This window comes from Dama dama, chromosome 6 (assembly GCF_033118175.1).
Source record: "Dama dama isolate Ldn47 chromosome 6, ASM3311817v1, whole genome shotgun sequence".
In the NCBI taxonomy this organism is placed as follows: Eukaryota; Metazoa; Chordata; class Mammalia; order Artiodactyla; family Cervidae; genus Dama; species Dama dama.
In genome coordinates this window covers 12,133,960-12,146,799 of record NC_083686.1, presented here as the reverse complement: position 1 = coordinate 12,146,799, position 12,840 = coordinate 12,133,960, and the positions used below count along the sequence as shown (strand labels likewise).

The 12,840-nt window shown below is 47.3% G+C and overlaps 1 protein-coding gene across 1 annotated transcript in view; it reads left to right on the top strand.

Moving 5' to 3' along the window:
• Positions 1 to 285: 285 nt before the first annotated feature.
• Positions 286 to 12,840, top strand: part of OTOP1 (otopetrin 1) — a 46,437-nt gene continuing 33,882 nt past the window's right edge. Inside the window, exons 1-2 of the mRNA XM_061145160.1 lie at positions 286 to 649; positions 12,485 to 12,621. Of these exons, the coding sequence (XP_061001143.1) occupies positions 286 to 649; positions 12,485 to 12,621 (501 nt within the window). The remainder of the gene's footprint in view (positions 650 to 12,484; positions 12,622 to 12,840) is intronic.

Genomic DNA, 12,840 nt, shown 5'->3' with positions numbered 1-12,840 from the left:
CGGCCCTTGCGGAGGGAGGGGAACTGGGCAGTGTGCACTTAGAGCATAGCGGAGCTCGAAGAAGCCGGGGTCAGCGGGGTGGGGACGTGGTAAGTGGATTGGGTGAGCGCCTTGACCGAGGGCAGGGAGGCAGAAGGCGGGAGACCAGGTGTCCGCGGGTGATCAGGACAGGGGGGGCTGATCGGCCGAGGCCCCTCGGGGCTAGGGCAGGGGAGGACGGGGGCAGCGGGTGGGGCGCAGGTCGCAGCCGTCCCCGAGGAGAGACTAGGTGAGGGTCACTCAGTGATGCCGGAGGGCCAAGGGGCGCCTGCCGCTCTCCTGGCGGCTCCGAGCGACTCGGAAAGGGGTTTGTCCTGGCCCGCGGCCCTCCCCCCGTCACGGCGGGGCGCCGTCCGCGCCAGCTTCCCGCAGAAGCTGGCCGAGGCCCTGAGCAGCCAGTACGCGCTGAACGTGTTCGTGGCGGGGCTGCTGTTCCTGCTGGCCTGGGCCGTGCACGCCTCGGGCGTGGGGAAGAGGGACCTGCTCTGCTTCCTCACGGCGCTCATGCTGCTGCAGCTGCTGTGGATGGTGTGGTACGTGCGCCGCAGCGCCGCGCACCGCCGCCTCATCCGCCCCAAGGACGCGTACGCCGGCGCGCGCTGGCTCCGCGGTGAGTCCCGACGCCGCCAACAGGCGGGCGGGCGCGCGAGCGCGCCGCGAAACCAGCCTGCTCGCCCGCTAGCTGCAGACCCGCAGTATCTTCGCACCCTCGACCCCTTCCGCCTCCCTCCTTTAGCCTTTTCTGTCTCCGTCTTCCTGTCCATCTTTCTGCGCCCCCCAACCCCAACCTTCACTTCTTTTCTCTCTCCCTCCGCCTTCAGGCTCTTGACTTATATTCCGACGTTGGAACTACGGTTACACAAACCTATTCACATCTTTCTTTCCTTGTTTAAAGCCCTACCATGGTTCCACTGACCCCGTGACAGAGGCCACACTCCCTATCCTGGCGTTCAAGGCTCTCTCTCTGATCTGGTCCCAGGTGATTCTGGGACCTGTCCTCATTCTGTGCTCCAGTCTCAAAGGCTTTAAGTTCCCATCACGGTGTGTCGTTCCTTCAAAGATCTGGCTCCAACGCCACCTTCTCCACACACCTGGCAGGAATTACTCCTCACTCCCATGGGTCACCATGGCTCTACGTAGAGCTCTTTTGGCCCTTGTGAATTTCTGCCTTGTCTTATGACTAGTTGGATATGAGCCTGGTCATCCAAATGAGATTTGAGGTTTCTTAGGCTCAGGGACTGTGTCTAGTTCATCTTGCCTTTGGAAAAACTGCAGACCACTCCAGGGTGGCCCAAATTCCTGCTCTGAAAGTGGTTGTTTCAGGGAGGTTCATGGTTTTGTGACCCTACAAATGGCAGTGAATCCAGCGCCATAGCAAACAAACAGGCAAAAAGAATGGAATGTTGCTTTGAGGCTGTTGACTTAGGCTCAAAAATATCACACACAGGCTTTTGGCGTATGTTTCTCTGTAGTGGCAGAATCTTCCCTTGGTCGTTCCCTCACTTCCTTCCTCCTCCATCCTTCTGTCCTTCTTTCTTCCCTTCTTTTTCTTCTCCCCTCATCCAACCCTTCCCTTCCCCTCTCTTTCCCATCCACCCTCCTCCCTTCTTCCCTTTCTCTCTTCCTCCCCCACTCTCCCTCCTTCCGTCTTTTCTTTCTCCTACCCTCCCCTCCTCCTTCCTTCTTCTCTCCCTCCCCTGCCCTGCTCTTCCTCTCTCTTCCCTCCTCTTTCTTTCCCTCCTTCCAGGAAGACTCTTAGCATTGGGGTCCCAGTCAATGGGTAGGTGGTGCTGCCATGTCCCAAGACTAGGAAGACAGAGGGAGGAATAGGGTGGGAATGCAGAATCAGGGCTCCTCCTGTGGATGTGTTACATCTGAGATGTCCATTAGACATCAGGCAGAGATGGAATAAAAGAGGCAACGTCGAGAGAACATGTAGTAGGTGCTCAGTAAATGGAGTGGCTGTTTAGACACTCAGCAATTTGCTCCATGGTAACAGAACTTTTCAGGTGAGGCATGTGGATGATGGAAGTGGTGCTGACTCTGAGGGCATGGCTTGATAACTCAGCTCTGTTACCCTTGCCTTTCTGAGTCCCAGTTTCCTCATCAGTAAAATAAGAATCCTGTCTGCCTCTCAGGGAAGGAGCTGGGAGATGTTGCCTGAAAGCGGTTTGCAAAGCACTGTCTACCCCTGTAAATGAGCTGTGGTTTATCAAAGAAACAAGAGCTTAATCATCTCAAAAGTACACTAGGAAGCCACAGTGCCAAGGGAAGTACCTTTAGCTGAAGCAGAGACTGAGATTTTCCTTGGAATCCCAGCTGGAAAGACAGGTTTGACTTAGCTCTGCCCTGGGTCCTGTGTTGGTCTTGGAAGTCTGCAGCTCTGACAAAGAGCCAGCCTGTGGAATTCTGGACACTGAGGTTTTCCAGAGAAAGTTTTTGGGTCTTGGTATGGGCTGTGAAACATTTCTTTGAGCAGAAGACATTCTGTCTCACTTACTGTGTATGAGAAAGTGAAGACTTTTTTGGGAACAAAAATCATTGACTATCATAAAAAATCAGCAGGAAGGATGAATTATTCATCCAGATTCTCTATTTGCTGTGTAAAGAGACTGATTTCTTCTGGAAGAAGTGGCAGCAGCAGGACATCTCATGCCAACCCTGGTGCTCAGTGACAGGAAAACCCCATGAGTAGCTGTTTCATCCTGTTAATTACCAAGGTCCTGTTTCTCTTCTGTTTCTGGTCTCTCGAAAGACTGCAGTGGTGATGGGAAGTTTTTTTCCTGATTTCTGGCCTGTGTCAAGCCCACAAAATCACGACACTGTTATTAACACAAAATCATGTCAATGACGACAGTAGGACTAATAGCCACGTTTATTGAGTGCGTTCAGAATGCTGGTTAGAGGTATTGTCCCAGTTGTTTGTCACGGTGATGCTTTCTTTGTGTGTGTGAATAGTCACTCCCAAATCTACTCCTTTTATGAGATCAGATTTTTACCAAGTGCCCCCCCTCTTCTGCTTTCTTTCATTTCCTTTTTTTTTTTTTTTTAAAGCAAAGAGAGCTTAGGAGAAGAGTCGTTGGTTACTTCTCTGCCCTCTCCTGCACAATAATTGATTAGCTATAATCTTTACTTCTTTTTTTCTTCCTTTTTAAAAATTGAATTAGAGTTGGTTTGCAGTGTTGCACCAATCTCTGCAGTATGGCAGAGTGCCCCAGTTATACACATAGAGACGTTCTTACAAAGTGCTTTTATACTTAAAACGAGGTGCATTCGTGTACCCGGCACATTGCCTCTCCATCTGCTCTGAGCACTGTGGTCCTTATCTGTGGGGGCTGCAAGTAAAGCGAGCTGCATCTGTAAGACATGCCCAGGACAGATGGCTGTAGAGATAAAGGTCGGGACACAGCGATGGATTTCAGAAAGAGGCCGACTCCATGTGTGAGAAATTGAAGGTTGCAGAAAGAGTTGGTTCCAAGCACCTGTGTGAAGAGAGGCGTGGCCTGTCGGGGGTGGTGGCAGGGAACAGAGGAGGAGGGAGAGGCAAGGGATGAAGGCTCCAGGACCCAAGGATGCAACTGTCTCTGAACCCTGGGAGCCCCCAGTCTGGCAGTACAGACAGGACTCACAGAAACTCCTGGAGGATGCTTGGCAGGGTTGCAAAACCCAGCGTGCAGCCCTGTGGCAGTGTCTGTTGCGGCTAAGGAGGGGGCGGTCAGGGTGGGTCCCCGTGGGATTCCAGTCCACCCTGCTGACTTCCGGACGGATGCAGGAAGTTCATGAATGTGGCGCTGGGCTTCAGGTTGTCTCCCTCCTCAGGATGCATGCTCATCTCAATCTGATCACCTCACGCCTCTGCAGACACCCCTTGTTTCCCTGGGCTTCTGTTCCTGCCGCGGGTATAGTGAGCACGTGTCAGTGTGCCCAGCAATTCTTCTCCTGTTTCTTAAACAGTAGCCCACTTGAGACTTAGTCCACATAATCTACAATTCACCCGTTTAAAGAATCTGCCTGCAGTGCAGGAGACGTGGGTTTGATCCCTGGGCTGGGAAGATCCCCTGGAAAAGGGAATGCAACCCACTCCAGTATTATTATTATTGTCTGGATAATTCCATAGACAGAGGAGCCTGGCAGACTATAGTCCATGGGGTCGCAAAGAGACACAACTGAGTGACTGACACATACATAGACACACACAAAGCGCACAAACTGCTGCTGCTGCTGCTGAGTCACTTCAGTCGTGTCCGACTCTGTGCGACCCCATAGACGGCAGCCCACCAGGCTCCACTGTCCCTGGGATTCTCCAGGCAAGAACACTGGAGTGGGTTGCCATTTCTTTCTCCAATGCAGGAAAGTGAAAAATGAAAGTGAAGTTGCTCAGTCGTGTCCGACTCTGTGCGACCCCATAGAAGGCAGCCCACCAGGCTCCCATCCTTGGGATTCTCCAGGCAAGAACGCTGGAGTGGGTTGCCTTTTCCTTCTCCAAAGCATGAAAGTGAAAAGTGAAAGTGAAGTCGCTCAGTCATGTCTGACTCTTCGAGATCCTATGGACTGCAGCCCACCAGGCTCCTCCGTCCGTGGGATTTTCCAGGCAAGAGTGCTGGAGTGGGTTGCCAGTGCCTCCTCCGGCACAAGCTGATGGGTTGTGGGCTAGTCACGGATATATGCAACTATCACCATGGTCAGTTTTTAGAACGTTTTATCATCTCAAATAGAAGCATGTGCGCTTTAGCTCTTACCCCTCGATACCTCTTACCCCCTGAGAGCCTTTACCCGCTACCTACCCCAGGAACAGATAACCATGAATCTAGTTTCTATCTCTAGATTTGCCTGGCTTGGACATTTTAGACATTTTAGTGAATGGAATCACCTAGTAGCTCATGTTGGTGATCAGCTTCTTGCACTTATTGTAATATTTCCAGTCTCACAGTAGTTCTTGAGGTGGATATTATCACCTTCATCATCTGGACCAAGAAGCTGAAAGGGCATCATCCGGGGGAGAGTTGAGCCCCTGTCACTGGAAACATTCAGACAGAGCAAGAAAGAGAAGAGGGCTGCTCCTTGTGATATTAGAGGGTGACACTTCATGTGACTTCTGTCCTCTCCACCTAGCGGAGGGATCTTTGGAACATGCAGAGAGTAGCAGAGCCCACAGCATGGGGACACCTTTTGTAGTGGCTGGGCAGAAACTTTGATCTGGTTTGGTTCAACAGCCTGGACCGAGCTCTGAGGCACTGGTGGACTCTGGGGACAGCAGGATGCTCAGCTGTGGCCCCTGTATGGAGAGCTGCAAGAGGGGGCAAGGATGGTGCAGACAGTGAGGGGCCTCAGAGCACAAGGGCTAAGAGCTCCCTGCCCCACCCCCCTGCATGTAGCCTCACTTTTCTGCCTCAGTTTCCTCATTTGTTAAATGGGGAGGATGATGCCCCAATGGGGGGGCTTCCCTGGTGGCGCTCAGCAGTAAAGAATCTGCTGCAATGCAGGAGATTCGGGTTCGACCCCCTGGAAGAGAGCAGGGCAACCCACTCCAGTATTCTTGCCTGGAGAATCCCATCCCCTGGACAGAGCAGCCTGGAGGGCTACAGTCCATGGAGTTGCAAAGAATCAGACATGACCGAACATCTGAGCACGCATGCATATGTAGGGAGAATATGTAGGGTCTCAGGAAGCTACCTTGAATTTAAAAAAGGATAAAAGAATACACAGAATATAGAGAACTGATCATGACAGTGACACCCAGCAAAACTCGAGCTAGTGAAGATGCAGGGGTTTTGAGAAATTTCCCCAGGAAAGGGAACCGTGATCCCCTAGGCTCAGCCTGGGCTCACTGTGGGAGAGTTTTGCCTAACTGCATGCATTCTCTCACATTTGTTTTTTGGATGGGGTTTCTGCTCCAGTAGAAAATACAAACCTCATGTCAGGATCTCAGCCTTATGATGCAGCTGCCCAAAAAGCTGATGGTGGTTGGGCACTGATTGGAAAGGAAGTCAGGCTGCAAGTGGAGTGTCCCCCTTGGAGCATCACATGGGTGCTGCTAGGGGGTGGCACCAGGAGGAGTGAAAGGGGTGAACAGACGGTCCAGGAGAGAGAGGATGTGGAGATGGTAGGAAATGAGAGTCATTTTTCCAGGGAAGCCTTTCATGTTGCCTTCAGACCAGGTGGGTCTTCTGGGTTGTGTGTTCTTATAACACCTTGTTCACTTTCTTCCTAGCATTTCTTAAGCAGGAGATTGTGTCATTCAGTTTGTTGATCTAACCAGATGGTGAGCTCTTCAAAGCAGAGACCCTGTTTGAATGTGCTTCCCTTTATAACCTGAGCTCCTGGCACATGGCCTAACATGCGATGAGTGCCAGCTGATATTTACTGAATCATCAAATGGATGAATGGATAGTTGAATGGATGGATGAAGGAATGAGTGAATGATGGCAGAATTGCCAGGAAAGAGGATGGTGGTTCTGGGGTGCTGGCTGAAGTTCCGTGTGGGGAAGAGCATTCTAATCTAAGCAGCAGCTGGTGATGCAAAGGGTGAGCCTCCCAGCCCTGGGCACGTTCAGGTGGAGACCAGACAGGTGCTGGTCATGATGCAGTGGGAAGCATCCTTGCATGAGATGGGGGATGTAGACTAACTCTGCAGTACCTTCAAACCTCTAAGAGTCTATAGTTTAAGGTTCTAGACTCCTAGGAGGGATCTGGGCACCTAACATAGAGGAGGGGGTCTCCCTTATGCCAACACTAAACATTTTAGGATTATTCTCAAGTAATGTGACTGGGGAACCTTCTAATTCAATTGTGGATTCAGTTCCTCTATGTCCTGTCTTAGGTCTGCTAGATTTGTCTAGTTCTGAAATCTTTCCCTCTGTTTTTTTAAAGTAGCAGTTAAATACACAAAAATGGTTTTATTTGGGTTATTTGATTATTATGTCTTCCTCATACATGATGCTTTTTTTCCCACATGTAATGATAAAGATGGAGGAATTCTTCATCCTAAGTATTACAGTGACTCTTAAATCCCGTGTGGTCTGACATCAACATTGCTCTACCTCCCTTCTTTGAGTTTGCATTGCCTACTTCCTTTCTGTCCACCTCCCTATTTGCCACTGTTGTCACTCAGTTAAAAGTGTGTTTCATGTAAAGATCGTATAGTTAGGTTTTGGTTTTAATTCAGAATTCCCATCTTTGTTTACTAACTCATGGGAGACTTAGATCATTCTAATTGTAATGATTTATATTCTGGATTTTGTTGTTTCTGTTTTTCTTTAGGATGATTATAATGATTTATTTTACAAATTGTTGACTCATTTGCCTTTTACAGTGTTTGCTCTTTGGAGAACTTGAACGTTCTACTGTGTTTTTCCACTCTATTGACCACTAATTTCCCTTTCCTCGTTCTCATAACCAGACACATATCACTCCATTCTCACACATTGCTTCCCACTCCAAGACCCTCACTTTCCTCTCGATTCCAAAGAGATGAGACCTTTAGAATGCATTTGTTTCCCTCTTTTCCCCTAGTACCCGCCTCTTTACCATGAGAACTTTGCAAGGTTGTTCTGCTCCTCACTCAGTCCATCCCCAGCTTTAGTCTGTATCACAAGTCTATAAAGAGCATGTAAATTACACATTTCCAGACAGTTTATCTTCATCCATTTGGATATAACTTCTATCATCTTGTTCTTATTTCAATTAATCTGGACTATTCATCCATTCACTCATGCATCCATCCATAATCCATCCATCCCTCCTTCCATCATCCATCATCCACCATCTATCCATCGATCCATCCATCATCCACCCATTTACCCCCTCCCTCTCTTCCTTCTCTCTTTCCTTCCATTATACATCCATTTACCCCTTCAATCTGTTGCAAAGCTTATTGCTCATTGCTTCTCCCTTTCCTCTTTGTCTTCCCTCTCTAAGAGGGTTCCTGATTGTTTGGTTAAAGCTCTTTGTCAGGTGAGTTCTGTGGATAGTTTTCTCCCATCATTTTTTTTGTCAGTTCAGCTGTCACCTTCTCAGAGAATCCTTTTCTGACCACCATCGTCAACCTCATGCACTTGGCACTTCCTGACATTTCTTCTGTGTTTATCATTTATTTGCCTACTTTCCTGTCTTCCCCACTACAAGGTTAAGCTCACCAAGGACATCTTCTTTATTTTATTGATGTTTTTAAGTCCCGAGTACCTGGATCTTATTTGAACAACAAAGAGGTGTCAAACAATTATATTCGGCATATCTTCACATATCTTTCTGTCTTTTGCCTTGACCCATGGGCACCATCTTGCCTGGGAATAGGGTTTCTCAACTGCAGTCCTTTCTTTGCAGTGGACTCTAGCTACTCTTCCACTGGTTTCTGATTTCACACAATGCAGATGAGACGTCTGGTGCCAGCTCTCCCCTCTATATCTTCTGCACATCCCAATTTATGCAATGTTATATGCGTGTATTTTGTTTTTCCAGCGATCTTATTTGCTTACCTTTGAGCGCCTGGCAAAACGCCTCATGCCTAGTGTGTGTGTGCTCTGTTGCACAGTCATGTCCGATTCTTTTTGACCTCCTGGACCCCCTGACCCCGCCAGGCTTCTCTGTCCATGGAATTGCCTAGGCAAGAATACTGGAGTGGAGTGCCACTTCCTCTTCCAGGGGATCTTCCCCACCCAGGGCTTGAACCCATGTCTACCTGTGTCTCCTGCATTGGCAGGCAGATTCTTTACCACTGTACTGGGAAGCTCCTCATGTATAGTAAGAGTCCCTAAAACGTTTGTTGTAGAAAGAAATGGTTGGGAGGATGGATGAAAGAAGGAAGGGCTGCAGGAGGTGAGAAGGCATGTGGTGTTCTTATCACAACTCTTGAAATGTCAGTGGCAGAGATGTTCCAAGTCAATGGTTCTCCAGGTGGGTTCCCAGGCCAACAGCATTCAGTCTACCTGAGAACTTGTTAGAGATGCAAATTTGGGCCCCCTGCCCCAGACCTATTGAATCAGAAACTCTGGGGGTGGAACCCAATACTCTGCTTTAACAAGTCCTCCAGGTAATTCCAACCCAGGCTCAAGTTTGAGAACCATGGCTGTGGACCAGTCTCGGTTTATAGATGGGAAAACCAAGACCAGGAGCTTGGGAATGACCTGTCTGAACTCACACATTCTGTCCGTGACACAGCCAGGTCCCCAGAGTTACAGCCTCTGCCCTTGCCACCCAACCAGCCTGCCTCACTTCATCTGGTCATTTCTCTTTGTAATCAAAAGGAACCATGCATTTGTCAAACCATTTCAAAGCCCTGGTATTGAGTCTCCACTCCTGTGAAGTTTCTGATTTCACTAGGGGTTTTCCAGAATTTGGAAAAAAAAAAAAAAGTGACTTAGAGTTGTTTCTCCAAGGCTTTGAGCAGTGGAAAGGAGCCAGGCGATTGCATTACTCCTCACTGGAGGCCTCTTGGGCCGGAGTTGTAATGTTAGCTCCCTGTGATGGCCCAGGCCCTCCTCTCTCTCTTGCCATGATGCATGTCACACACGATCTGGTTTCCTGCTTTCATGGGAGAGAATGTATGAATGGTGATTGATGTTGGCCCCTAAGAGGGACTAGGGACTTTGGCCTTGATCAAATCCCCATGGTTATGATGCTTTTCTTGCTAATTTCTTCATTTGGTTACAAGTTCCTTTTTTAATGTATTTTGCATACTCCTTTCCAATCTTATTTATATGCCTGTTTTTGTTAGTTTTCATTTGTTGTCACCCATGCCGGATATACCATCAAAGAGTGTTTCCTTTCTCCATGTCACTAGCACAGCACTTTACATGCCACAACTATAGACACGTCCCTGTCATTCTTAAAGAGTAAACTTTCTATTTTAAAGAAGAGTTGCAAAGATAGTACAGCAAGTTCCTGTATACCTTATACCCCTTACTTTTATTCTTTAGTGAACAGGCTTTTAGGATCAAAGAACTGAGATATTTTGAGCAGAACAATGACGCTCTTAGTCTGATCATTTTGCGTGGGAAAAGCTTCTAGAGGACTTCTTTTGTTTTGCCCAAATTCTGTTGAATGTACATCATTTGTCAGACCCCAGAATATGCCTGAGGCCCGTACAATGGTAAACAAGGCATAATGTTTTCTTCTAGTTTTAGCTCCTGAGGCCAATAGTAGAATTTGCTTCATATATGTTAAAAATTTTTTTAAATTGTGATCAAATAAACATAGCATACAATTTACCAGCTTAATCATTTAAAGGTACAGTTCAGTGGTGTTAAGTACATTCATTTTTGTGAATTAACTGCAGTTAATGTTCAATACTCTTTCATCTTGTAAAACGAGAAGTCTGTATCATTAAATAACTCCTGATTTTCTCCTCCACCCTGCCCCTAGCAGGAACCGTTTTACTTTTTGTTTCTGTGAATGCAACTACTCCGAGGAGTAAGTGGAATCATGCAGCATTTGTCTTTTTGTGACTAGCTTATTTCACTTATGGACCCTGAGCTCCATGATGTTCTCACGGTTCGTCCAGGTGGTATCACGTGTCACAACGGCCTTCCTTTTCAAAGCTGAATCACGTTCCACTGAATGGACATGCCACATTTTGTTTATCTGTTCATCCAAGGATAGACGCTCAGGTTGCTTCCTGCTTTAGGCTCTTGTGAATGATGCGGCCGTGAACGTGGGTGACCACGTATCCCTTTGTGTCCCTGCTTTTGATCCTTTGGTATAAACCCAGAAGTGGAATTGCTAGACCAGGTGGAGTTATTGTTTTTAATTTTCTGAGCAACTGCCATACTGTTTTCCACAGGGGCTGCACCATTTTACCTTCCCATCACCAGTGTATAAGGATTCCGGTTTCTCCACATCTTTGTTATTATTTCCTGTCTTTCCTCCCTCACTCCCTCCTTTCCTGTCTTTCTTCCTTCCCTCCTCCCCTCCTCTCCCCTCCCCCTTCCCCCCTCCTTCCCCCCTGCCATCCTTTTTCTCTCTCTTCTTTTTTGGGTAATGGCCATCCTAATGCACGTGAGATGGTCTTTCACAGTGATTTTCATTTTCCTTTCCCTAGTGGCTAGTGCTGTTGAGTGTTTTTTCATGTGTTAAATATCCATTTACATATGTTCTTTGGAGAAATGTCTATTCTAGTCCTGTGCTTATTTTTTTAATTGCTTTTTTAAATAAAATGATTATATTATAGTTCTTCATAGAATTTGGATACTCTCACCTTATCAGATATGTGGTCTGTGAATATTTTCTTTCATTCTGTGGGTTGATAGAGTCCTCTGATGCCTAATTTTTTTTTTTTTTTTTCGTTTTAATGTGGGCTTCCCCTGTGACTCAGCTGGTAAAGAATCCACCTGCAATGTGGGAGACCCGGATTCAATCCCTGGGTTGGGAAGATCCCCTGGAGAAAGGAAAGGCTACCCACTCCAGTATTCTGGCCTGGAGAATTCCATGGACTCTATAGTGGTGGCAAAGAGTCAGACATAACTGAGTGACTAATGTAACTATTTTTTACTTTTGTGGCTTGTGCTTTTGGTGTCATATCCAATAAATCATTGCCAAACCCAATATTATAAGGATTTTTTCCTATGTTTTCTTCTAAGATTTTATAGTTTTAGGTTTTAGAATAAGTCTTTGATTCATTCCCTGGTGGCTCAGATGGTAAAGACTCTGCCTACAATGTAGGAAACCTGGGTTTGATCCCTGGGTTGGGAAGATCCCCTGGAGAAGGAAATGGCAACCCACTCCAGTATTTTTGCCTGGAAAATCCCATGGACAGAGCAGCCTGGCAGGCTATAGTCCATGGGGTCACAAAGAGTGGGACATGACTGAAAAACTAACATTTTTCATTTTGAGTTCATTTTTATATATGCTGTAAGGTGAGCATCCAGCTTCATTAAAAAAAAAATTTTATTCATTTGGGCTTCCTTGGTGGCTCAGATAGTAAAGAGTCTGCCTGCAATGTGGGAGACCCAGGTTCAGTCCCTGGGTTGGGAAGATCCCCTGGAGAAGGGAATGGCTTCCCACTTTAGTATTCTTGCCTGGAGAATTCCATGGACAAGGAGCCTGGTGGGCTAAGTACATGAAGTCGCAGTGTTGGACTGCACAATTGAACAACTCACACACACACACACACACACATACATTTATTTGGCTGCCCTGGGTCTTATTAGATGCGGCATGTGGGATCTAGTTCCCTGGTCAGGGATCAAACCCAGGCCCCCTGCTTTGGGAACACAGAGTCTTAGCCACTGGATCACCAGGGAAGTCCCCAGCTTCATTCTTTTGCATGTGGATACCCAGTTTCCCAGCATCAGTTTTTGAAACAAATGTCATTTTCCAGTTGAGCCATCTTGGCACCCTTGTCAACAATCATTTGAATGTATATATGAGGGCTTAATATAATGTATTTTGAAATGATGTCAGTGCATATTAACACATGTGTGTGTTTCTACCACCTCACCACCCCATTTAGGTAGTGTTACATTGTTTGCAGTCATCACCATCATCCTGGGATGCCTTAAAATTGGGTACTTCATTGGATTTTCTGAATGTTTATCAGCCACTGAAGGAGTTTTCCCTGTCACCCATGCGGTGCATACTCTGTTGCAGGTAAACCACACGATGTTTGCTTATGTTGCTTTGATGTCTGTCAAGTGTATCCCAGGGTGTCTAAGACGGTCTTCCGGCCACCTCCTCTGTACAGTGGGACTGTGTCCCTGTGGCCACTTTTGTGGGAATCTTAAGGGGCAGAACTTACACTGATAAAGAGTCAGGAAATTCAGCCAGGCTGGAGCCCATGGGAAAAGGCTTGGGGAATTTTACTTAACA